Below are 25,435 nucleotides of genomic sequence, written 5' to 3'. Positions count from 1 at the left end.
TTATAACAGAACATTGATAACCACACGAATATATGAACAAATAAACGAAAAATAAGAAAAAAGAAAAATTATTTTCTTATCAATCCTCCTTAGCAACGGCTTGTTTTTTCCTTGATTTTGAACTTTTAACACAAATAACCTTCCACTGATACCAAGGAACCTTCCAATAATTAATATTTTTCTGGAACTCCTGCCCAAAGGCTTCTCAACAACGAAATTGAAAGAATCACCACTAAAAACGGCTCATATCCCTTATAATACCAGTTTATTTCTGGTATGTCAATTACTGGTGCCCAGTCAATTACTGGTCCCTTCACCCTATATCTTTTTTGAGAATTCGTTCACAAACACGACAACTTTCTAATAACCAGTTTTTTTTTTAACTTTGTTGACCCTTAAGTTGTATACTTCCGGGAAAACCCTGATATCAAATTCGGGCAAGATCGTAATGCTTCGATTTTACCTGATTAAGAGTAAAAAAAAAGATAAAAACTAATTTCTTTGTGGAAACGAGCATTTTTAATTCTATTTATAGTTTACATGTGGAACATTGAAAGCGGAAAGACGTTATTAATTTCATTTTATCATTAATCTAATAACCAGAACTCTCAAATGTTTTAAATCAGTCTGGAAATTCCATGTTTTTTTGTAGTAACTTATAAAATGGAATATTTAAGTGGGGACTTCTGCGCAAGCGTAATAAGAATTTCCTGTTGCTGATATTTACTTTTACTTCAGTTAAGCGCCAATCGTGTCATTGTTTTGACTAATTTCTGGCTTAGGAAGTGTTTTTTATATTTTATTTGTGTTTTTTCAATCAGTTTCGGAATAAGATTTTATTTTTAAAACAGAATATCCTTGGAATTCCAAAAAAAAAAAAAATTTGCCTAAACTTCCTGACACATCGATTCACATGTCTTCGTTTATAGTAAGTTAGTATTGGCTCTTTGTTTTTTGTTTATTAATATTTACTTTAATAATAGGGAAGGGATTTAGCTGAGTGTTTAGCGAATACTAGCGGAGATCACGAGTTCGAATCCAGAAGCCTGGCCACTTAGATTTTCTCTTTCTAGGATCTTCTTACGGCTCACTGTTCGGTGATGGACAGTATTCACTGTAACGAGAGAACATTGTCCAGTGGCCGGCTGTGCATTGAAAAAAGTTTCGGACGCCATAACTTCTTTCTGACGTAAATTCGTCTTAAAAAAGAAAACAATAAAAACTATTATTTGTGATTTCATTTTAATAAAGATAGCATTGGGTTTTCTCTTTATAACAGTTAGAGAAGGTTTTGTTATTGTTGATTTTATTCTTAGTACTTTATGTCTCTGACCGGTTTTGGATTGGCATCCATCTTTAGAGTTTGATACATCAGTTTGTTTTAGAAAGTTTCGATTTGTAACATGTCTTACACTACACTTACTGTTTTTATAAGGTTTGGTTTTTACTAGGTCACTTATTGTCGCCTTATTTGTAATCGGGAAGACTTATGATTGTTACATTTCTACAGTATGTATCCATTGAGGCCAAAAAAAGTGGTTTGTTACATACAAACTGATCGGTGTGTGCAGTCAGTTCAAATGTGATATTTCAAATTGGAGCCACCATTAGACCCGGTAATAAGTATTTAAATAAAACGGTCTCATTAATAATGTGATACTATTAGCAATTCTAAATGTAAATAAAATTCCTAATTCGAAGAATTTGGTTTAACGAAAGTGCTTAATTATTCAAACTTAACAATTTTGTGGTTTTTAGCGAAATTTTCAGTACAGTTTCAGAATCGGGTTCCTCGGGAAAAATGATGCTGTGAAGTGCATAGATTCTTTATCAACGGCTAAATCTCATTTTTCTAAATTACTAGCCAGTTACGTTCGTCTATGGAAAATTTTCTAGGCTAGGTTTGAAAATGGTGCTAACGGAAATAGATGTTTATGCGATAAAAAATGTTTATAAATACTGAATCACATGCTGTTTATTCAGATACCTTTTGTATATAATTTTAGTTTTTATGAGAGAAGTTTTCTCAAATGATTACCTCTTTTACGAGAATAGTGTTTACTTATGACAAACGGAACAATGGCGCTCTCTGTGAACATTTAGGAATTCATAGAAAATAACAACAAACAAATCTTTGATAACGCTACAAGCTGTAAACAAACTAGAAATCAGTGTTACAATCTCATGGCCTTTATCACTGTTAATGTAGATTTAATTATCTTGAAACTAGGAGTGTTTACTAACTAGATCGTTTGACTTCAATATTACTATATATCCGTTAAATGAAATCATAGGAAACGACGTCACAGCCTTCCCGCAGTTAATATACCTTGAGAAAAAGTTTGCATCAAAGTGATCGGCCAATCAAACAATATAGACGTAGATATGAAGTGTGTCTTCCTAGTTTAAAGAAAATCATTGGAGCTTGCTTAGAACGGTAAAATCCATCCAGTTGAGTCAAGCGATTTGGAGGCTACTCCACAGTAATTACTAAAAAGCAAAGTAATGCCTGTTCTACTAGGTCTTTCCGTCCAACTACCAAATTAGGTGTCGCGGCCGGAGACGACAGCAATGATCTTAATTGTTAACTTCACTTATTAACCATTAACTGGTCTAGACCGGGAATCGAACCCACTAACCAAGAATACATCTCAGCCTTGCGGGACTCGCCTAACTTCGCTCGGTCACCATGGTTTTAGCAGGAAATGTCACTATGGAACTTGGCTTTCCGATAAGGTACTTACATTTGTCAACCGGAAATACTTTAGCTATTTTCAGTTACTTTTTCCCAAAAATGGCTTCAAACATGGCGGATACAAATAAGGAGTTATTTGAATTAAGTAATGTCGGAATATAAAATTTGAAGAAAACCACGATGATCCATCCTCAAGGAGTGAAATCCAGGAACAATCAATCAGTGTCGCATAGGTTTAATCCCTTCCTAGGTGTGACCACAAATCTATTGATTAGTTCTGCGAAACATCCAAGACTATTAGAGCCTGAACGCGGTCTAGCGATTGCCTTAATGCTCTAGGCAATAGTGCCTATTAGTTCCCAACCCGCACGCTTAGTAAAGGCTTTATAATTGCCTAGTCTAATTTGACCGGAAGTGCGCGATTTCTATTGTCTCGCTAATTTGTTGTTATCGTTATTTCTGCCTTCCTTTCTTTTAACCTTCCCTTGAACTGTTCATCTTTCATTGTGAGTTTTATTTCGTTTACTCTATTTCACCGCCAACACTAACTCAGCATTTTCTTTAATTCTATGATCCTACGCTTTAATCTGCATAATCTTCAAATCAATGTTGTTGCCGTTGGTGAGGGATACGAATAGCCTCTAAAACATACGAAAAAGTCACAGATTCCTTGACTCGGGTGTCGCAGAACTATCCGCAGCTTCAGATATCTCAAATAAAAGGTTGTGGTCTTGTTTTGACGGCACTCTGTGACACACTTCTTCGCCCAAGCAACTTTCCAACCAAGATCTCGAGAATGCCAGGATATTTTCACCAGTTCTTCTAGCAGTTCGGTTTTAGGACTTTTTTTTCAGCACATTTGCACTTTCTTCACTAGAGCCTATTCTAGGATTAGGTTTACCTAAAGGTGGCAGATCTTTACACGGTTCCAAAGAAGTGCTTTAGAGTGAAACTCATCATAATGATATCCTTAAAATCACCAAGAAATCAAAGTTACTCGCAAGATGTTTTAATCATGGTCTTATGCGCAGTGATTTACTGGGTATAGTGAGAAGTGAGGCAAACCCTTCCGTTTTGTACAAAGGGACAGATAAAAGCTTGCAGAACTGTCGAACTGTCAGTGTCTTTGGAGCAACACGCTGGTGTAAAGATGTTGTTGGAGATTAGGAGGCTGTCGAGGCCTCATATCCGCTTCCTGCTTCAGCTCAGCGTGCTTCCGTATCCTTATCTTCACTCGTAATTAACACTCCAGGAGTGTTGCGCGAGACTATATCTATTAGAATGTCCCTAAATCTTCTTTTTACCGCCCCGGCTTAGGGCATCTGTAGAATTAGTCGTCCGCCACCGACCCGTCCTTATGTACCGTCCATCTTGTATGTAGACTCCACAGAGGGCAGCTAGTTTCTGACTGTATTACGCTAGCTAGTTTAACGTACAAAAGTTTAAAGCGACAAAATATTAACACTCCATGCAATTCCAGAAGTAGGAACTTGTTTCTCATTTAAGCGTACACTTTAAGCGGCTCACGTTTCCTTCGATTTTTCTCTTCCAGATTTCAGAAATTCAGGCTCGTAAGAAAGTAAGTCTAGAGCAGGGTGAGCAACCTTTTTAATCAATGGGCCAATTTAAATTTAATTTTTTTTTGGCGGGCCGCACATAAATTAACTCTTACTAATAATTTACGAAACGTCCGTATTGCATGTTTGAACAAGTCACCGACAAGTGTGTATCTCGTCACAAAAAAAATCGCGCAGACGCGGCGCGTTCGTGTTGCATGTTTAAAAACGTCGTCGACAAGTAACTCGCCATAAAAAAATATTTCGGTTTAGTATGTACTACCATTTTATTATAATTAATTTTATAACAATTTTTATATATCGATGGGAGGAAGTCGATAAAATAAATTCAATTTTAGAAATGCTTGGCGGGCCGCGTGTTGCTCATCCTTGGTCTAGAGGATTTGAGGAAATAGACAACCTCATCCAACTCAAACATTCACGTTAAATAAACCTAATTCCGAATACTCAAAGAGAATTAGTTCGCTAAAACCAAATAATTCTACTCGTCAACATATTGTACGTGGATTACTGTCTTCCAAGGAAGTTGGGGTTATCTACAATGTTTGGCTGGGATGCCCCAATTTGCCAGAATCGTTGGAAAAAAAAATTACTAATCTGATAAGAGGAAATTTTCTTGTTTAACCAAGTACCAGACCAGCCAGTCATTTCCAATTTGACTGTTACCTTCACAGAGGTAATATCCTTGTAACCCAACAATCATTAGTATACCTCCTCTGTGTTAAAAATATTTTTAAATTTACTGGGGATATAATCAGTGTTCTAAAGTATTTCTATCGTGTAATTCCCATTTTACTTCGTGAAAAATTTAATATTACTTATTACTGTTAATAAGAAAAAAAAACTCAATTATCACGCAACAACGAACAGTAATGCACAGCCATAGCAATGCGAGATAACCTCTACGTAACTTCCTATTAATAAAGCAAGAGATAAGTGGTAAACCCCGTGACCTTTAAATTTGACCTCTAAAGGGAAAATATTTATTAGAAATATTGTACAAGATGAATAAACAGATTTATTAGTATTTTTCTATGCTACTTTTTATTGGTAGTTTTAGAATAGATAAGTTTTTAATTCTGATTTAACTATATTTTGTGCAGTGATCAAGGAATGTTACCTAGCAAGTTGTGGTGCCTACTGTTTGTGTTTGTCTTAGCTGCTAATTATATTACTGGTAAGTGATGTTTACATTCTTACTACTTTTACGGCTATGAAAGTATTTATGAATCAGTATTTTCTTGAGTTTCTGCTCTATTTCCTGTGTCTTCTTGTTTGTTGCCATATTTTCGATACGTTTCTTTCAATTATTGTAAAATTTACATCGAGAGTAAAAATTCGATTAAGCTTAATTACTTTGTCATAATTGATCAAATAAATCGATTAAACGTATTTCGTGAGTGCACTTCTCTGTAAAGCAATAAACCGAATTGAACTACATAATACTAAAGGCAAAAGTATAACTTTGCAATTGAATTATATTAACTAAATGCCAAAAGAAATGAAGTTTCAATTGCAAACTATAGCAGTTCATTTACATTAACCTGACCTGAAAAATACCAGCAATTAAGGAAGAATTTTTGTGGTATGAAGGTTATATTGGTAGACAAATAAGTTCAAAGTTTTATTCTTTAAAATAATCTCTTTTTTTCAACAATTCATTGTTCATTGTACATTCGCCCTAAATTACTAAGAATAGTGAAAAATCAGTTCAATTCTAGTGCTTTTAGAAATTTCTCCAACGTCTGAATTGAAACAAGATATTTAACCGCCCCCTTTATAAATATGATATAAAACATGCCGAGCCGTAAATTATACTGAAATGGCAGTTTAAATTGAAGAAAAGTACCGCCATTTAGGCAGGATGTATAACCATTCTGCCAGGGATGTTTTTGTTTATGCGCAAAATTGTTTTAATAACATTTTATTACGTTAATTGCGCTAAGAGATGGTTAGTTGAGTGCGTAACACCGTACGTCTAGTGTTGTTAAAGAAGGGAAAGAAATATTGCTAGATAGTGAACAGCAATGAATACTCCATTGACCTTGGCCTTGTAAAAGCACCCTCTTTCGCACAGAATTACAACTACGACGAAAAACACCTATTAATAATAACAAATCAGCTGCTTTATGGTACTTCTATTCTCTTCATTAAAAAACTGTAAGTACAACTGCAGTTAATCTCACAATTCTCGACGAAAAACACCTATTAATAATAACAAATCAGCTGCTTTATGGTACTTCTATTCTCTTCATTAAAAAACTGTAAGTACAACTGCAGTTAATCTCACAATCCTCGACGAAAACTTTTCTTCGGATTTTCAACAACATATTCACAGTATCTATTTTTGAAGTTATGCGAACTAACAGACTGGCTCGCACTCGGACCTAGTTTTAAAAAATTACTTTTTATGTATTCCAGGGTACGTCTTCTTTAAAATAAAAAATTAATTGAAAAACGAATTAACTAATTGAAGAAAAAAAAAACTGTTTCAATCGATAATTAAGAAAGTTCAGTACCTTAACATTAACGTATAAAATGATTAATTTATTGTAATTTACATCGAGAGTAAAAATTCGATTAAGCTCAATTACTTTGTCATAATTGATCAGATAAATCGATTAAACGTGTTTTGTAAGTGCACTTCTTTGTAAAGCAATAAACCGAATTGAACTAATACTAAAGGTAATAGTATAACTTTGCAATTGAATTATATTAACTAAATGCCAAAAGAAATGAAGTTACAGGTTTTAAACTATCGCAGTTCATTTACATTAACCTGACCTGAAATGATTCTATTGTTGTTAAAACTGCCAGCAATTAAGATAGTTTATGATATGAAGGTTATATTGGTAAACAAACAAGTTCATAGTTTTATTTTTTAAAATAAAATGTTTTTTTTTTTCAATAATTTTATGAAAAAGTAGAAGAGCATTGAACATTGACTGAGCCAAGAGTTTTACCGACTTTAAAAGGTAGTATTGTTGGTATATACATGAAGTGTGCGTCTCCTTATAGGAGATCACCCATATACTGTGCTTCGAATATGGAGATCCTTGTCTAAGGTGGCGATCTAGCGAAGACTTCTGGAAGAGGAAATCCTTACCTTTCAGCTGCTATCATTTCCTTTCCCACGTTCCCTTTAAACCATTGTAATCAAGAAGGATTGGTTGTTGCAGGTAGTAACAAGAAGACCGTTCTATGCTATATTTCATCATGGGCGGTGTACCGACGGAGTCAGGGCCAGTTCACCATATCAGACGTGGATGTCAACCTGTGCACCCACCTAGTGTACGCCTTTCTCGGCATAAACGAAACGACCAACACTGTGGTCAGCAGGGACAGCTGGGCAGACTACGTAACCAATGGAAGAGGATTTGGTTAGACTTTTTTTTTTTTTTTGGCTTACCTTCTAAATATCAAACATTATTGTTAGCCAAATTGTTCTGTGGAAAGCTTCCCTCTTGCTAGAATTCGCTAATGTCTTAGCGGCAGGAGCCCGCGGGTACTGTTTCAGAGTGTTCATAGAGAGTCCGTGGAAGGACCTCTATCTCACTAATCTTCATAAAACCAGGATTGTCTCCATCACAAGGCGAAGTATTTCGAGGGATTGACCTAAACGGCCTAGACCTGATGCATTTCTGTTCAAGTTGTTCAAGTTAATTTAAGAAGCTTTATTTTTTTTGAAATTTATTTTCAGGTCAGTTGAAAGACCTGGTGAAACTAAAGGATGAAGCCCCCAATCTGAAAGTTTTGATCAGCGTTGGCGGTTGGTCTGAGGGCTCGGAGAAATTCTCAAACATGGCCGCTTCCACTGTCAAGAGAATAGCATTTGTAGAAAGTGTATTTCAGTTTCTACGGTAAGTGGGGAGGTTCCCATTCCTAAAATAGTTTTCAGGTTTCAAAAATGTGTCATAATTTACTTTCAGTTCACCGGTAGTGCAACTGTACTCATCGGCTTTTTTTAGTTTCCTGTAATTTTCTAACTTAAAAAAAGTTCTAAATCATTTTTGGGCGGACAGCTGACTGCTGTCTTCTGTTAAGAGGAGATCTAACGGTAATTTTGGAGAGCAAAATTTTGTTTTTCATCATATAAACCGCTAACGTCATCAAGTCTCGACCACTATTATCAATGTTATGGCGAGCGAATTCGTGGCTTAATTTTCTGCCATAAGATTTACAGCGTTATTCCATTATCTTTATTTTATTTTTATAGACGAAATCAGTTGGATGGAGTTGACATCTGTTGGATGTTTCCCACTGATCGAGGAGGCATTGCCGAAGACAAGAGAAATTTCGCAACATTACTTAAGGTCTTAATGAAATTACATAATTAAATACTTGTAAGATTCAGTTATTTCATTTTCTTTTTATTTATAAAAATTAAGAAAAAAAAACAATTAAAACAGGAATAATATTCTAGAATAATTGAGTTGTGGTTAAAGATTTCCTGTGTTTGGCGGTAACCTCGTTTTCAACCTTGAATTGTTACTTCTAAAATTAAAATGTACGTGTGATCGATGTTTGGAATGTGGAATTCCCGGAGATTTACAAAGAGGCGCCTCGAACATTCTACTTTCTCCTTGATTTGAAATTCAGTATAGTTTAAAACGTTTTGGGTGCATTTATGGGATTCGTGGCGTCTCCTTCCTGTTAAGAAAGTTCATTATTGTGTCAGCAGTGGTCCCGGAAGTATTCTTTAATTTCCTCAATATTATCATCGCTCATGAAGCGATTTTTATGAAATTAACTAGTCCCAACTCTAATCAAGGTCTTGCATCGTCCCTTAACATAAATCTGAGGAGTGACAAACATTTAAAAAATCTACTCGGCTAATTGATGGAATCGCTAGTCTTGGTTACAATCTCTCCTTCTATTAGACCTGCTGACCCAAGATACCAATTTCTGGACCTTGTCTACATCCGTTCTGAGGAGGTTATTGCAAAGTATCTTACAACTGTGATTTGTTCAGTTTCTGTCATCGTAGTCTATATTCGTGAGAGGTTTAACGAGGATTCGTATTTATAAAAATTGTTCAGTTTTCCAACATCCAAGTCCGTCCATTGTCCGTCCTGAAATGGTGAAAAGAGCATCCTTGCTGACACGAAGTATACGATTAACCTGTACGGCTGGGGATTGCCTTTGCTAGACTCTAACTAGGGAAGAAATCGAAGCTGTAATTACAGTTCCACGTTCTATTTTTGAAAGGCCTACAAAAAATAGAATTTTTGCCATAAGTCGCTACTTGAATCGATTTAGAAAAAAAATCGATTAAAAAAAATAGAGCGGCAACCAATTTATTGCAATAATCAATTTTATTCCTTTTTCTTCTAATTTAACATCTTATTATGTTTACAGGAACTAAGAACAAGACTGAACGAGGACAATCGAATATTGACGGTACTCATGACTGGCAAACGGTATATCGTAGATCCTGGCTATGACGTCAGAACTATCTCACAATCAGTTGATTACATAAATGTAATGTCGTATGATTTCAACGGCCCTTGGGAAAGAAAAACGGGCGTAAATGCCCCATTGATTTCTGAAAATGAATTTAATGTTGTAAGTTTTCAATATTTTTAAAATGAAGTAGCTCGTAGAATATTTGCTAAAACAATTAACTAATTTAATTGCAAAAAATAGTTGTAATTGCAGTAAGTTAACTATTTGAAAGTTGTAAACTGCTGTCAAAAATAAACTATGCTCTTTACTCAGGAATTCAGCATAGATTATCTAATCAAGAAGGGTGCTACACCGAGTAAAATACTGGTAGGAATACCAACGTTCGGACACAGCTTTACAATGAAAAATGTACCTGACAATGGGAATTACCTGAAGGTGCCATCCGACAATGGTTATTTATCGCAGTGGACCAGAGAGAAAGGAATTATTGGCTATAATGAAGTGAGTTTGGACGATTTGACGTCAAACATTTTTTGGGGCGGGGGGGTTTGTGTGGTTGTGAGTTGAAAGTTTAAACTGTGTTTTTGGAAGTTTAACTCGCGAAGTTTTAAGAAAAAAAAATACCGAATAGTGTTAGTTTGAACTAAGTATGTCCTTAATGCTCGGAGTTGAAGAATATTTGTGAGTTATAAGCGTGAGTAAAGTCGTGTGAGTGTTCGCGTCAATTTTATTTGGATTGAAATGTACGCAATGCAGGGGGGAGGGAAATAAATGATATTTTCTTGGGGATTCCCAATGGTTTGTGGATTTTCCCAAACAAAAAAAGATTTACAAGCAGTCTGTTAGTTTAAAACTCTAAGCGATATCCCCTATACTTCGCAGGTTTGTTACGAGCTGTCCACAACCTCAGGTTGGAAAGAAATGTGGGATGACGCTTCAAGTACACCGTACGCTGTTAACCATAAGAAATTCGTTTCCTACGACAATCAGAGGAGTATTTTAGAAAAGGTAAGTGATGATTATCAAGATTTTCCTTTTTAAATGTTTGTATGGATGGGAAATTTCCCTGCTGGCATCGAGGGTCTCGTCCTTGCAACCACAGAACCTAACATGAGCCAGTCCATAGCATTTTCTTTGACGCCGGGATGAACATGTTTTTCTACTTCATCACAGTTTTCCAGGTGCACATCCTCGAAGATTTTGTAAAGAAGCTGTATTTCATTCCCTTATTTCATACGAAGCAGTCGTATCATCTATAGCTAAATTCCAGTGCAGGAAGAGGCCATTAAAGGAGAACATCACCTTTTTTTCTAAAATTCGTTGAAACCTCCGTTTGATATGAAAATTAAATCACGATATGATGAAAACCTAGCCCAGCAAAATTGTACTACGTATTATCGTAACAGATTTTGGCTGAAGCTTTTGGATCTACTAATAGTAACTAGACGTTTTTCCAAGTTGTCAGTTTTCTGCAATTTGTATAAAAAGTTAGCGAAAAAATTTATAAAACAAAATTAATTGATAGAGAGTTGCGGTAGCTTATTTTCTTCGATTAGTAGGGCATCAAAATAATGGAAGGAACATTAAATACAAACATTTGTATTTATGAATTGAAAATTTGTACATTTCTAAGTGAATCTGGAGGATCATTTTCATGCAGTCTTGAGCCAAGTTCAGGTGGTGGATGTACTCTGGACCATGTTAGATTTAATGTGTGAAATAATTGCGTGTCATTAAAAGTGCATCACTAAATCTAGAATGCGCTTGGTAGTAATACTTGGCCATATTTGAAACTAAAACTTCTTCATAAATGATGTTTCTGTTGTCAATTCCTAATCAAATCTTATATTTTAATAAATTCTAGGTGAAATTGGTAAACCTTAAAGGCCTCGGCGGTGCAATGGTATACACTTTGGACACAGACGATTTCCGAGGATTGTGCCAAGGCGATCGTTATCCGCTAGTTACCGCTGTCAGAGATCATCTGAACAAAGATCGTCCGATAACAATATCAAACGTGAGCATTGTTTCACATAATTATGGATAAACGAATTTAAGTAATCTCCACTAAGTGCCGTTTTTAGTCCCGCTTATAAAGTTTGTTTTTAAAAATTTTGTTTCCATAAAATAGTGATAATTTCATCAATTGAACGCTCTCTTCTTTTTCTATTATAACAAAGCACCACTGCTACATTGATATGATATTGCTACATGTGATTTTATGTTATTATCACTGTCTCTTTTTATACTCATGTGTATATATTTACTTCTTAAGATTGTGATATTTTTAAGTTTGTACAAAAAATAAAAACCACAGAATTATTTCGTCTTTTTCTTTTTACCTTCTCTAAATACTGTTTCGTTCATGCATATTTTCTATTTTGAATATACGCTCGGAATAATTTGCTTTTAAGTTCTCTGTGTGAGTAAAAAGTGAAAAGTTATATACCATCGCTTCTTCACTCGAGCGAAAACAATACTGCGCTGGAGTATTCCTCGATGTTTCGCAAGCCTTTGACCGAGTGTGGCACGAAGGTCTACTGTGGAAACTCAAACGCATCCTTCCTAGCACTTATTACCTCATACTCAGCTCTTACCTCTCTGACAGATTCTTTCAAGTTCTTCAAGGCACTACTCACTCTTCCATCTATCCCGTCCTTGCTGGTGTGCCACAGGGAAGTGTCTTAGCTCCTCTACTTTAAACAATCTACACTGCCGACTTACCTTCTAACCTAAATACCTCTATTTACACATTCGCTGACGACACTGCCATTCTCTCCTCACACTCTGACCCTATCCTCGCAGTACGCTCACTACAGACCCACCTTCACTCAATAGAACCTTGGTTAGAAAACTGGTGAATAAAAATTAACCCAACTAAGTCTAAATACATAGTTTTCACACTCAAACGTCAAACTCCACCACCTGTCTTCTTACATCATACATCTATCCCACCAGCCGACCATGAGCGGTACCTTGGAATGTACCTAGACAAGAGACTTACCTGGAACCCCCATACGAGACTTAAACGTACCGAACTAAACAAACGATACAAACTTCTAGCCAGACTACTCGACAAACGCTCAAAACTCTCACTACAGAACAAACGACGACTCTATACAGCTCTTCTCACACCAATATGGACTTACTGACTCGAACTTTACGGAACAGCTAAAAAAAATCCAACATCAATAGACTGCAAACACTCCAATCCAAAATACTCCGCCGCCTAGTAGACGCTCCATTCTATGTTAGCAACCACACACAATACATATAGATCTCCAAATTCCACTCATTTCCTAACTTGTCTAAATCAGATAAAAAAATTTTCACCAAAAACTCTCACTTCATCCGAACCCTTTAGCTGCAAACTTATCTTCAACTACGCTACCCTCCAATCCTCGAAGACGGCTGAAGCGCCGTTGGCCCCGTGACCAACTGGATGACCGTCATTCACGTCTGCCACGCTATTTATATACACTTATCGCATTTACTTAATGTACCACCCTGTAGGTGCAGGTGTAAATCTCATTAAAAGGTTAAATAAATAAAATAATAAATGGTCAATTCAAGTATAATAGTTTATTTATATACCTTATTCATTTAAATATAATATTTATACAAAAATATAATAATTCCAAAGCTATTAGTACCAATGTTTACGTATCAAATTATTAATTGGGACTATTGTTAATTTTTTAATATTTAACAGCCAATTTCAGGTATCCACTCGTGCAGTCGATCCGGAATTGGTGGTAGAATCAGACACTTGTAGGGCATCGTCGTCTTCTTGTTCGCCGTAATTCCTTGTGGTATCCACCACTACAGGTTTTTCGCATACAAAGAACACACATTCGAATATATGTTTCAACATTGAACTTGGATTCTGTGAATAAGTTGTTTTAATTCCGATTTCTTCTTTCTGTAAAAAAGGAAAAAAAGGAAGGTCTTCTTCAAATTTGGGATTGTTACTAAATCTAAGTTGAATTTTTTTGTTTGTTTTTTTTTAAAGTGGTTTTCACAGAAACGTTACATTTTCAGAACCCAATTTTAAAATCGATTTTCATGAAAATAATTTCCAATTTAAGTGGCAACGGAACTTAATATGAGTAAACGGTATACGAATGTTGAATATTAAATAGCAAATGACCTTGATCGATTGCTATAACAGTTCCAACTGTACGATCTTATAAAAACCTATGTAATTATCACATATAATAAGAGGTAATACCATATTATTCAGTGAACAGGCAGACTAAGTTTACAAAAGTCAACAGAAAATCTTAGAAAAAAGAAAAAATACTTTTAGAAAATTTGCATTTTCAATCACGCCAATCTCTATGAAAACAGAATTTCAACAACACATTTGCTTCATAGTTAATAAGTTTTAGATTCGAGCTTAACATCTTTAGAAATGCCCGAAATATGAGTTTTTAAGGAATCGTTTCAAGTGGAAAAAATAATTGTAAAAAACTGCAGAACGATGCAGTAAAATGGGCACATTATCTTCATTGATTTTAGCAAACATCAGCGATTTTTCGTTTTCGACTGACTGAATGGTTGAAACCACTTTTCCATCAGCTGATCCCCGTAAATATACGCTCGAGTAGATATTTTACATTAACTAACCTTAATCACAAATCCTATATTTCGTATAATCTCTTTGACTTCTTCATAACTTGGTTCCAAAGAGTCTTCAGAAAGGGTGGTGGAGAAATGATATTGTAATGGTCCTAGATTCACCCAAATGCCTCCTTCAAAGAAAGTAATGTATTTTTAAGAATATAGTGGTAGGAAAAAATTATGATGCAGAAAAAAGTTGGCGCAAATGATAAAGGTTCTGGTCATCTCAACGTAATTTTAAAATAACAGGAAAAATCAACCGTGAACCACTCATACGACTTCCTCTCTTACTACCATTCTCAACTTGTAGACTTATAAGAACATTTTAGAACACCACATTATGTCCAAAATGAATTTTCCTTCCCAAAAAAATTATTCAAATCAAAACTTTAAAAATAAATACGAATTTTAGGGAAAATTTAGAAGACATGATCGTAAAAAAATTAAAATCCACCGAGTATTGTGATATTTTTGGAATTTTCTACAAACACAGGATATATTCAATAATTTTTAAACTCACAGAGTTCTTACATTATAATAAAACAGTACGTTTAGAGGCAAGAGCCCCTCCTTTTACAAATAAAACAAAAAAAAATGTAGAACAGCATTATTGCAACGAAAATAAAAAGTTTATAGAAAATAGTATATGCTAAAAAAGGAAGCAAAGAGGTAGGCATCACATATCGATATAATTATCGATACAAGTTTAATACCTTGAATGCAAGATTATTAAAAATTACATCAAAACATTAACGCACCTGGTTTCAAAATACGATATATTTGTTCAATAAATGTATAAATATTGTTGGCACAGTCTATAAAAAAACAAGTTGCTATACAGTCCCATTCATTTTCCATCACATAAACCTGGAATAAGAGAAAAAAAAAATTATCGTAGAATTATTTACAAATAAATTAAAAAGGTTTAAGCTAATCCAACTATTTTAAAAAGAAAAACAAACCTCTAAAAAATCTCCAGCTGCCATAGAGAATCTGGATTCACCAAATTTTGTGGATAAATCTGCTGGATTACAATCTGGGAAGGTTATACCTTTAATTTGATTAATCGAGGTTATATTGTTATCAACTTGCAATACCCATGGGTACACTGTGTACATGTCTACATCGCAACATCTGAAAATAAAAGGCATTTGGTAATTTCTTACGTTAATGCGTGTATTTTATAAAGTGTTTTAATTATTATTTCTCTACATACACACAAAAAAAATAATGAGTTAATTTTCTCACCTATTTAAAACAAAATTCGCAGCGAATAACATGAAAAATGAAAACTCATTTCCTTGGCACCTAAAACCACGCATTGCAATTTCAAATGCAAGCCTTCCTAGGCCTGCTCCAGGTACAAGCACCTTCACATCTTCACGATGGCTGCATTACAATAACTTTACTCATATTTCTATAAGTTAAAATGAGATGTAATAAATAACAAAATGGAAGCGATCATTATTTTTGTTTTCCTGATAATTTTATGACAGCTTTTCTGTTTACTTTTTTAGAACACTATGATCGTGTTAAATTTATCGAAATGGTGTTTATATTATTACTAATCTATCTATTCAATATACGATTAAAGAAGCTGTGGACATTAATGCGGAGATTTTAAGATTCGAATCACACAAGTCTGGAACCATGATTGTAATTAAAGTCAAGAGTGGACAAGCATTATTTCAAAAAATATTTCAAATGATTTGATATTTTAAAATAATCTCATCTAATTTTTTCAAAATAAACTTTTACAAAATGATGGTTCGCTTCAAAGTAGATTTACTGTGAGGTAAATAAATAATAAACGATTCTGCATCCAATTTTCGCCCACCTCTGGCTTTAATTAATAGTGATTCCGAAAGCCTATTATCTTGAATAAACACAAATAGAAGAGTAGAATTCAACAAGAAAAACTTCTGCAAAGAAGAAAAACAAAGAAGAATCTGTTAATTACCAAGAATTTTCTGGAAAATGATTTTCAATCGCCTCAATAATTGGATTATAAGCCTGCTCTCTTTCGTGAGCACCTTCTCTACTCCAGTCTCTGTAAAATTGTTTTAAGGTAATTTGAACTTTGTCTATGTCTTCGGATGTCATCTTGTCTCTTAGTAATGTCTGCAATAAAACTCGTTAAAGGAAATTGAAAAAATAAATTCAAAACAATACATCGCTAGCCTAATTAGCAAACTTAGTAATTTAAAAAAAAAATGCACTAAAGAGGCTTGAATGAGTTGGAAAAATCAGAATTTGAAGAAGCTAGCGTTTGTTCTTTCGTTTTCCTCGACTTTTTTCGAAAACCCTCTCTAGTTGATGTACTTAAATTAATTATAATAATACATAAAGCTATAATAAATCCAACTTTTTAGAGTTACCAACTAAAAAATTAATTAAGTTGATAGAATTGCAAGGTATTCTTAAGCAACTTTAATTACAATTTCCTGATAAAACTGTTTGGTAGGACAGTCAAAAACTGCACGAAAAATCGTAACGTTGAAAAACACTCAACTTGCGACAATTTAAAATACCAATTTCAACTTCTACTGACAAAAAAATGCAATAATATTTTATGTTTGCTTTACCAGGCCGACGATATTATGAAATTTACTCAAGTTTTTACTTACCATATTCTGTTCCCATACATGTCTAGTATTTTCAAACATTTTCCCTAAATCATGTGTTATCAATTTTAAGATTCTATTATTCAATTCTATACACTTTTTCACCTCTTCCAATACCTCCTTGTAATTACGATAGGCAATCTGTTGTTTAACTGGTAACGTTGAAATATAAGTTAATCTTTTATTTATAAAGGTCATAGTAAACTTTCTGAAAAAGAATAACAAAAATTAGCTGTCAGCTAATTGGATTATACATTCAATCTTTCAAAAAAAAAGAAAAAATATATATGTATTTTACATATGTACATACCTATATGAAAGGAAAGCACATATAATTTTATAAAAATGTTCACTCTCCTCAGCACTACTAACATCTGTTCCGTTTTGAGCGTTTTCATCACACATTTTTAAAAACAAAAATTTTATACTAAATTCAAAGGAGGTAGATTAATATACAATTAAGATCACATAAGTAGAAATGTTGAAATAAAAATAGTTCATATTTATTAATTAGCTAAATCCTATTAATTAATATCAATCAGATTAAACAAGCAAGAAATTAAAACCCAATCATCTTCACACAGGACGAAGTTCTCCTAGTAAGCGTTCCAACGACAACCTCACAGTTCAGTACACGCATAACCTCCAGCAGTCAGTTTAACATGTACACCTGAAAAGAAAGCGCAATCTTATGTACATATATATTTTTTTAATAAATCGGAAAATATTGAATACAACCAAAAATAAACAAATTTAATTTCTAATTACACAAATTGATGTAATTTATAACTAAAGATTATATTTTTTGGAAATTCCACTGCCCCTGTATTCTGTAGGACACTTAAGAAGTGTAAACCCACAAATTACCTCTAAATTTCTTTGGAAGGCACATGGCCAAGAATTGTTATATGTGTCAATAATAAATAAAAAAAAGTAGACTAGTTCTTGTTATTATTTCAAGCCGAGATATTAAAATTCTATCAAAATGCCGATGTATAATTTTAAGAAAATTGCCGTTGTTCCAACGGCAAAAGTATGTATTCATTTTTCTATATAGAATTTCCGAACAATGTTAACCTCTCTCAACACCTAATTTTTTTTATGGAAAAAATTTCTTTAATCTTCAAATTTATATATTTATAAATAATTGTACAAATTAAATTTATCTTTATAGGATTTTATAGACATCATACTTTCAAAAACTCAAAGAAAAACACCTACAGTTGTGCATAAACATTACAAAATATCCAGGATAAGATCATTCTATATGAGAAAAATTAAATATACACAACAAAATTTTCATGAACGATTGTCACAAATACTGCAAGAATTTCCAAAATTAGATGTAAGTATAAGTGTTATATATTTTTTTTTATTATTATACTAGATATTCACAAAGATTAATTTGTTTTTTATGAACTTTACAGAATATTCATCCATTTTACGCCGATTTGATGAATGTTCTTTATGATAAAGATCACTATAAATTAGGTTTAGGTCAGTTAAATCAAGCAAGGCATCTGGTTGACAAGTTAGTATACTATTTAAAAAGTAAATATATAAAATTAATGGTCTATCAATAAAAAGGATTGTCCCCACTCAAAGGGAGTCAAGTTGAAAGGTTTAAACTTTCACAGTTTACTTATATGAATTATTTGTAAACAAATTATTTCAATGTTGAAAAAGAATGACCACAATTAATCGACCTTATTGGCGCGTCACAATTAACAATACACCCTTAACATGATTGAGGAAACGTAACAAGCGCTGCTACATAAGTTCTTTTAGGTTTAATTGGTGTACGCACAATTTGGACAAAACAAAAGTTCTGTCTGAGATTGCTAGAATGGTGTGGCAAATTCTTAAAGTGGAGGTCGAACTTGGTCTTATCTTACTTAACAGCTTCAGCATGCTCGTTAACCACAACGTATAAACTGACGGTACTGGTTGTTTACCTCAGACCAGGATTGTTTCGTCTCAAAAGAAGCGCTATTTCCATGAAGTAGATACAATTATTCCTCTGCCTTAAGCTATCCCAAAATCAGAGTTTACCTGGGTACCCCAGTTTTTCATAATTGAATGGAATTTCTTCATAAATGTAAAAACATTTATAGTCTCAATAACCTCTCTTTTATTTCTTTCTTCACACACCATTTCCAATGAAGTTTCTTTCGAATGTCAAGTATCACAAACTCATTTTAAGAAAAAATTTACAATTATATTTCAAACCATTGTAAGTACAATACTTTAAAAGTAATAAATATGGTATGAGGATATTGCTTTAAATCTAAATTTAAATACCCTTTCAGTGTAGCTAAGGATTATCTTCGACTATTGAAGTTTGGAGATTCATTATACCGATGTAAGCAACTTAAAAGAGCAGCCCTTGGAAGGTACTATCTACTTTTTTCCAAATTTATTGTTATTTAAATTTAAAAGCCTTTTACTCTGTTACTTAAATATTAACTATCATTTATTTAATTTACAGAATGGCTACAATCATGAAACGACAAGCTTCCAATTTAGAATATCTTGAACAAGTTCGACAACATCTGGCACGTCTACCGTCAATCGACCCATATACAAGAACTATTATTATCTGCGGTTTTCCAAATGTTGGAAAGTCAAGTTTTATCAATAAGGTACACTTTGCTTTTACGATTGAATATAGTAAAACTAAATTAGTTTTTGAAACATTAGCATTGAAATTTTTCGTTTCCTTTCAAATTCATTGATCCATTTGTAGACTTCTTCGCTATCAGGTTTTTCTTCTTTTACATTAAAAAATGTTTATATATATATATATATATTTTTTATGATTCTGATCGTAAAGAATTGAATAAGGAGCTTTCCCCAGGGAAAGTTATATCTCCAGAGATGTTCTAATCTGAGTATTTTTTTTGGAAAGTCGTAAGATTTATACTGTTTTGACTGACGTTGTGTCATCCGGAGATTGCAATCCATGACTTGATCTAACTTCTCAGAAAACCAGTTTTCACGTATTCCTCATTATTTATTTTTCTCGTATCCATCCTAAACTCGACATCATTCCTACTCGCTCATACTTGGTGTTCTTAAGATTCTTGATCAAAATGGTTCATTTGAGGAATTGTACTGCCTGAAACTGTATTACGCAATAGATTTTTCAAATAATAGGATTGTGTCATTTTCCGCCTTTCACGACTACTTCATACAAAAAAACTCATGCAATTTCAATAATTAGATTTAGAGGAGAACACTCTGTGGGACAGATAATTTTAAGTCATTTTTAAAGTGATTGTGAGCCATTTTTTTCCAAAAAATGGAATATTCACAGTGTCTCATAGAAAGGGAAATTCCGAGTTCAGAACGACTGTACTCCATGGTTTTTTAAGTTTTCTGTAGTTCTCTGGACCGGCACCACAGTTTGGTTTGAACTTGATTGTAATTTATGGCTTAGCTCTTGTTTTAAAAGAATGTCTCTGGAAGTAATGATCGAAGCAAAAGTTTTTGGGAAGTTGTGATGACATCTTCGTTCCAGCAGTCTCATGCATAATGCTAAAGTCAACCATCTTAGTTTCAAGAACTTGATTAAGTAAATTAGGGTAAGAGGGAAACGAGAATCGTAAAATATCTGACACCAACATTGGGACAACTCTTCATTTAGGATTATTACAAAAAATAATAATAACTTTTTATTCATGATCTTTATTTTAGATAACTCGAGCCGAAGTTGAAGTACAGCCATACGCCTTCACCACTAAATCCTTGTACGTTGGCCATACTGACTACAAATACCTGAGATGGCAAGTGATCGACACACCAGGAATACTAGATCATCCACTTGATCAGAGAAATATCATTGAAATGCAAGCGGTCACAGCTCTTGCACATCTTCGAGCTGCCATTCTCTATATATTAGATCCGTCAGGACAATGTGGGCATTCCTTAGAAGAGCAGATTGCTCTTTTTAACAGTATTCGCCCATTATTTTCTAATAAGGTTAGTTTAAAGAACCTTGTAGAATCTTAGAATTAAAACATTCCGTTGCCTCTATTCTATACTATTCGTCATTATTAATTATTTATTTCAGCCTGTAATTGCCGTTTTCAATAAGTGTGATGTAACTAGAATTGAAGAACTCTCAGAAGAGAATAAAGCTTTGTTAAAAGTTTTCCCAGATGAAAAAGTACCATTGCTAAGTATGAGCACGATCACCGAAGAAGGAGTATCTGAAGTTAAACAACAGGTACATTGTAAATTAATTCTGCCCAAGTATTTATTACGTTGGGCACAAAATAGTTGTTAGATGAACGGATAAGTTAATATGAAATCTACAACACACCACAAACCCTTGAAACGATGTTGCATCTGGTAGGTTCAAATTTACAAGAAAATTAGAGAACCGTTTGAATACAAAATTTGAACATTCTATTTCATAGTAAAATTTTAATAAAAATATTATGCTGGTTCAAACTTAAAACCGTCTCACGTGTAAATAAATCGATAACTAATCTCAAGGCAAAATGCAACTTATCTGCCAATATAGCCGCGCCCAGCCCCCATGTATATAAGAAATTGTCAAGAATAAGGTCACATAAATTTTAGCAACTTCAAATTTCTAGATCTCATATCGAACTCTAAAATCATATGCCAATTTCTTGCTTCGTAAATAGCAGGAAGTTGTAAAATTTCGTTCTGTTGCAGACTACTCATCTCTCTCTGTAATTAACACAAAATTCAACTTCCAATGTGTTCGATTCCCGGTCTTGGCCTTCGTTTTTATTTAATGGTTAAATGAGAAATAGTAAAGTACGTTTGCTATTCGTCTCCGTCTACGACACCTAGTAAATGGTAGTTGGACGTTAAGCCCCGCCTGAACTTCCAATGTTTATTAGTTTCGGAGATATTTTAGGTCTCAATGTCTAGCTTTCTAATTATCAGATTTCTTTAAAATGTAGCTCTATTGTGGACTATTCATTTCTCTGTAATTGGTACACATTTGAAACTCAATAGGATTATTGGTTTTGGAGATACTGGAAGCGGAAGTTATCATCACTTTAAACTTTCTCTAACTTTTGCTCCCAATATCTTGCTTCTTAATTTATTAGATCTTTATTTCTCGGAGAAGCTGGTAGTTCTAGATTCTTTCGTAAATTCTTTTATCATGATAACAAATTTGGGTCTTATTGGATGACCAATTTTATGGTGTCTTCTTTTTTAATTGCTGGATCATATTCGACTGGAATTGTAAAAAGAAATTCTTACTTCTTTCCATGTAATCAGAGATATTTGGACAGTTTTTCTCTGTTTTGAGGGGGACTTGGATCGTAAAATATTACAATTCGTAAAAGTCGTTTTAATTTGTGAACCCACGGTGGCCTAAAAGTATGTATAAAGTAGGAAAATATGATAAGATTAGGGTGTTTGTATCTTTAATGTTTGAATGATTAATGTAGGCTTATGTTTGTCGTTGTTTCGCTAATATCCAAGGTTCGCCAATAATTGTCGTCCATGAGTTTTTTTTTTTTTTTACGATACTTCTAATTTTCAGGCATGCGACAATCTACTAGCCTTTAGAGTTGAAAGCAAAACCCAATGCAAGAAAGTTGAAGGCATCTTGAACCGGTTGCACGTTGCATATCCTAAAGAACGTGACGAGAAAATCAGACCTCCATGTATACCTGGTGAGAATCTTTATTTTTACACTCAAATTGGTGAAGAAAGTATTTTGACCGTGTCTATTTTATGATTTTCTTTGATTTTACCCCGAAATCTCTTTAAATTGGGTCCAAAACAGTTGTACTCATCACGGGTTATCTACCATTTTTATATTAAACATTTTCCCATGGAAATTGGGTAAAGGATACTTACGGGAGATTGGGTTCCCTTAAGGTCTAATTTCAGTATATTGTATGGTTCTGTTTCTGGTACATTATTAAAAGGGTTTAATTTCTTACTCAATTTCTGATTTTGAAAAAAATTATACAGGGGATGTGTCACTGTTGATTGAATTTTTCACTTTTCCGGGACATTATCATAAATATCTATTATTTTCTAGGACATTTTTGAAAAAGGAAGAAATAAATATGTTGAAATAAATATTTGAATGTTGGGAGGAATATTTGGAGTTTTTTTAAAAAAAGGATGTATATGTTAGGAAGTCGTGTGAGTTTATTAGAGCAAAACTCTCATCTTGCGGCACAACTCTTCTAAATATTAAATTGTTTCAGACACAGTATTGGCGAAACGATTGACTAAGTCTGGCTTTGTGTCACTTAATGAGAACATGGAAGAAGATGAAGTAATCATAGAGAAAAAGAGATTGGAACGTGATATTGAAGTGGAACTCGGAGATGACTATATATTGGATCTGAAGAAGAACTATGATCTTCCGGAAGAGTATAAATACGATATAATACCAGAGATGATGGATGGCCATAATATAGCTGACTATATTGATCCTGAAATATTTAAAGTATTTAGTTTTATTTTTTTGGCATTAGTTACGATTTCTAAGATCGAAAGTTCCTCTATTGTCTGTGGTTTCAAAAACGTAAAATATCGTATATCAGAAGAGAAATCTCTCTTCAGTTCACAATCACCATAACTTTCTTAATGAACCTGTTATCCTATAGGAAACTCAAAGGGAAATCTCCGTTAAACTCACTCACTGCATATTTCGTAAATGAACTAAACCACTTTTCATTTACAGCTTTCCAGTTTTCTGAATATCATCTTTGATGAGATTGATTCCTTCAAAAACTCTTTAGAACTTTACAGCTTTTCATACTTTTAATTCTTAGATTAATATTTAAGACAGCACTGGACAAAATCACAGGATTATTTTTACTTTAAACCATAGTAAAAAATATGATATATAAATATATATTCTGATCCGAGTAAGATTTCGAAATCTCTCCGATTTTCACTAAACTTCGGAGATACCACCTCCTTGCAGAACTAAAAGTTTTATTTGAATATTTCTTATCATAAAACAGATTATTTTTTGAGCGTTTTGAGAAAAAGAAACAAAATATGTCTTAAAGGTGGAAATTTATAAATAATGAAATAAGTTAGAACCTCATGAATTGTTATAAAAGTAAGTCTTGTGAGTATCTCCCCAGATTTCGTTTTACTTAATTGCATCTTACTATCCAGAAACTTGAGGAACTTGAACGTGAAGAAGCTCTGAGGGAAGAAGCTGGTTTCTACGCTGTGCCTAAGATTGAACTTGATTCCACGTTGCAAGATATTAAAGAATTGGCCGCACAGATACGCGACAAGAAGGCCATAATGAAACAAGAAGCTCGTGTACGTAAAGCTTCCACAAAACCAGTGTTGCCTAGAACGGCTACGCCGAAGGTCAGGGAAAGATCAGTTTCCAGGTTTAGAAATGAATTAAATAAACTGGGCGTGGCGCTTGACAATAATGAAAAGGTATTAGATTATATTGTTGGCTTTGATACGATTCAGAAATTTTGGATATTCAATTATTTATAATATTTGTTTTTTTTAAAAAAAAAAAAAAAAAGGCTGGATATAAGAGAACTCGAGGAAGATCACGCTCTTTGTCTATGGTCAGTGCGAAGAGACTGAGACTGTCATCAGAGAGTGCTGCTAGAAGCATGTCCAGACCTCCTAGAGATGTTTCCGGCGTTAAAGATCCACAGGTATTTCATAGATATTTTTACTGCAATGGCTTAAGATCGCTTTGTTTTGCATTTAGACAGCTGATTGAACTAAGACTAATTTGTGCAAAATGTCTTAGATTTATTGTCTTAAGAAGTATTCATGAGTAATTTTTTTAATAAATCGAAACTCTTTCAAGGACATACTGAAGTTTTCCAAAAGTTAGCTGTCTTGAAAGAAATTTTCCCTAATAGATTATCTGTATGAATGAGATCATGATTATGATTATTGGATATTATAGTTGAGATTGAATTAAAAAACAAATTACGAACTCAATTTCAGACTCGACTAAAACTCAAGAAGATTGCCCACAAAGCACTGAGCAAGAAAATCAACAAACGAGGATTGAAAGGAGAGGCTGATAGATTTATTGGCAATAAAATGCCAAAACATTTATTTTCTGGAAAAAGAGGAATCGGTAAAGCACAACGTCGTTAAGAATAATTTATTTTTTATCAATTTCTCTGCTATTATTTTACAGATTTTTTTTTTTCTTAAACATTTAAACTTTTAATCAGGGGGCCGTCTAAAGTTTTATTTAGCAACACATATTCTAAAACGGAAAAAAGTTTTTTTTTAGTTTAAATCTTATTATTATTAAAACTTGGGCAAAAATATGCTGTCAGTTTGGAACAAGAATTGTTATTTTATAAAGTGTACCTACTTTTCTTCAATAGAGATGCATAGTGTTTACTTTTCAATAAACAAAACTATGTACTACGAGAATAAATTATATTGGAAAAAAAGCATTACTTATTTTAAATCCTTTTCCATAATTATTACTCTTTAAAAGTTAAATAAATAACATTTTCAGTTGAATAGTTTGTTGAAAATTTCAA

The 25,435-nt window shown here is 33.5% G+C and overlaps 3 protein-coding genes across 7 annotated transcripts; 2 read left to right on the top strand and 1 right to left on the bottom strand.

The window, feature by feature from the left end:
- The first annotated feature begins 734 nt into the window (after positions 1-734).
- LOC141448222 (probable chitinase 2) lies at positions 735-12,000 on the top strand. Of its 5 annotated transcripts, none has more exons than XM_074116434.1 (9): positions 735-928; positions 5,376-5,449; positions 7,452-7,652; positions 7,973-8,132; positions 8,489-8,585; positions 9,631-9,837; positions 9,991-10,179; positions 10,561-10,686; positions 11,543-12,000. In XM_074116434.1, the coding sequence occupies exons 2-9, from the start codon at positions 5,386-5,388 to the stop codon at positions 11,723-11,725; spliced, it is 1,227 nt and encodes a 408-aa protein (XP_073972535.1). In that variant the 5' UTR covers positions 735-928; positions 5,376-5,385; the 3' UTR covers positions 11,726-12,000. The 5 variants fall into 5 exon arrangements, with proteins under 5 accessions (XP_073972535.1, XP_073972536.1, XP_073972537.1 ...); XM_074116435.1 differs by having other exon boundaries at positions 735-932; XM_074116436.1 differs by lacking the exon at positions 735-928 and adding an exon at positions 1,516-1,616.
- Positions 12,001-13,241: 1,241 nt separating this feature from the next.
- LOC141448223 (carnosine N-methyltransferase) lies at positions 13,242-17,590 on the bottom strand. The gene is made up of 8 exons (XM_074116438.1): positions 17,236-17,590; positions 16,929-17,133; positions 16,262-16,422; positions 15,550-15,690; positions 15,264-15,435; positions 15,060-15,168; positions 14,308-14,432; positions 13,242-13,600 (listed from the first exon to the last, which is right to left on the bottom strand). Exons 1-8 carry the CDS (start codon positions 17,328-17,330, stop codon positions 13,397-13,399), a joined length of 1,212 nt encoding a protein of 403 aa, XP_073972539.1. The 5' UTR covers positions 17,331-17,590; the 3' UTR covers positions 13,242-13,396.
- Positions 17,591-17,790: 200 nt separating this feature from the next.
- Non1 (nucleolar GTP-binding protein 1) lies at positions 17,791-25,201 on the top strand. The gene is made up of 12 exons (XM_074116425.1): positions 17,791-17,958; positions 18,100-18,270; positions 18,353-18,456; positions 19,235-19,318; positions 19,414-19,567; positions 20,622-20,906; positions 20,998-21,153; positions 22,459-22,591; positions 23,138-23,382; positions 24,066-24,344; positions 24,440-24,577; positions 24,879-25,201. Exons 1-12 carry the CDS (start codon positions 17,911-17,913, stop codon positions 25,032-25,034), a joined length of 1,953 nt encoding a protein of 650 aa, XP_073972526.1. The 5' UTR covers positions 17,791-17,910; the 3' UTR covers positions 25,035-25,201.
- Positions 25,202-25,435: the final 234 nt, after the last annotated feature.

The sequence above is a fragment of the Rhodnius prolixus genome, unplaced genomic scaffold (genome assembly GCF_049639745.1).
Source record: "Rhodnius prolixus isolate KJV_2025 unplaced genomic scaffold, Rpr scaffold_13, whole genome shotgun sequence".
Lineage (NCBI taxonomy): Eukaryota > Metazoa > Arthropoda > Insecta > Hemiptera > Reduviidae > Rhodnius > Rhodnius prolixus.
The sequence above is the reverse complement of the archived record's forward strand: the minus strand, read 5'-3'. Positions and strand labels throughout refer to the sequence as shown.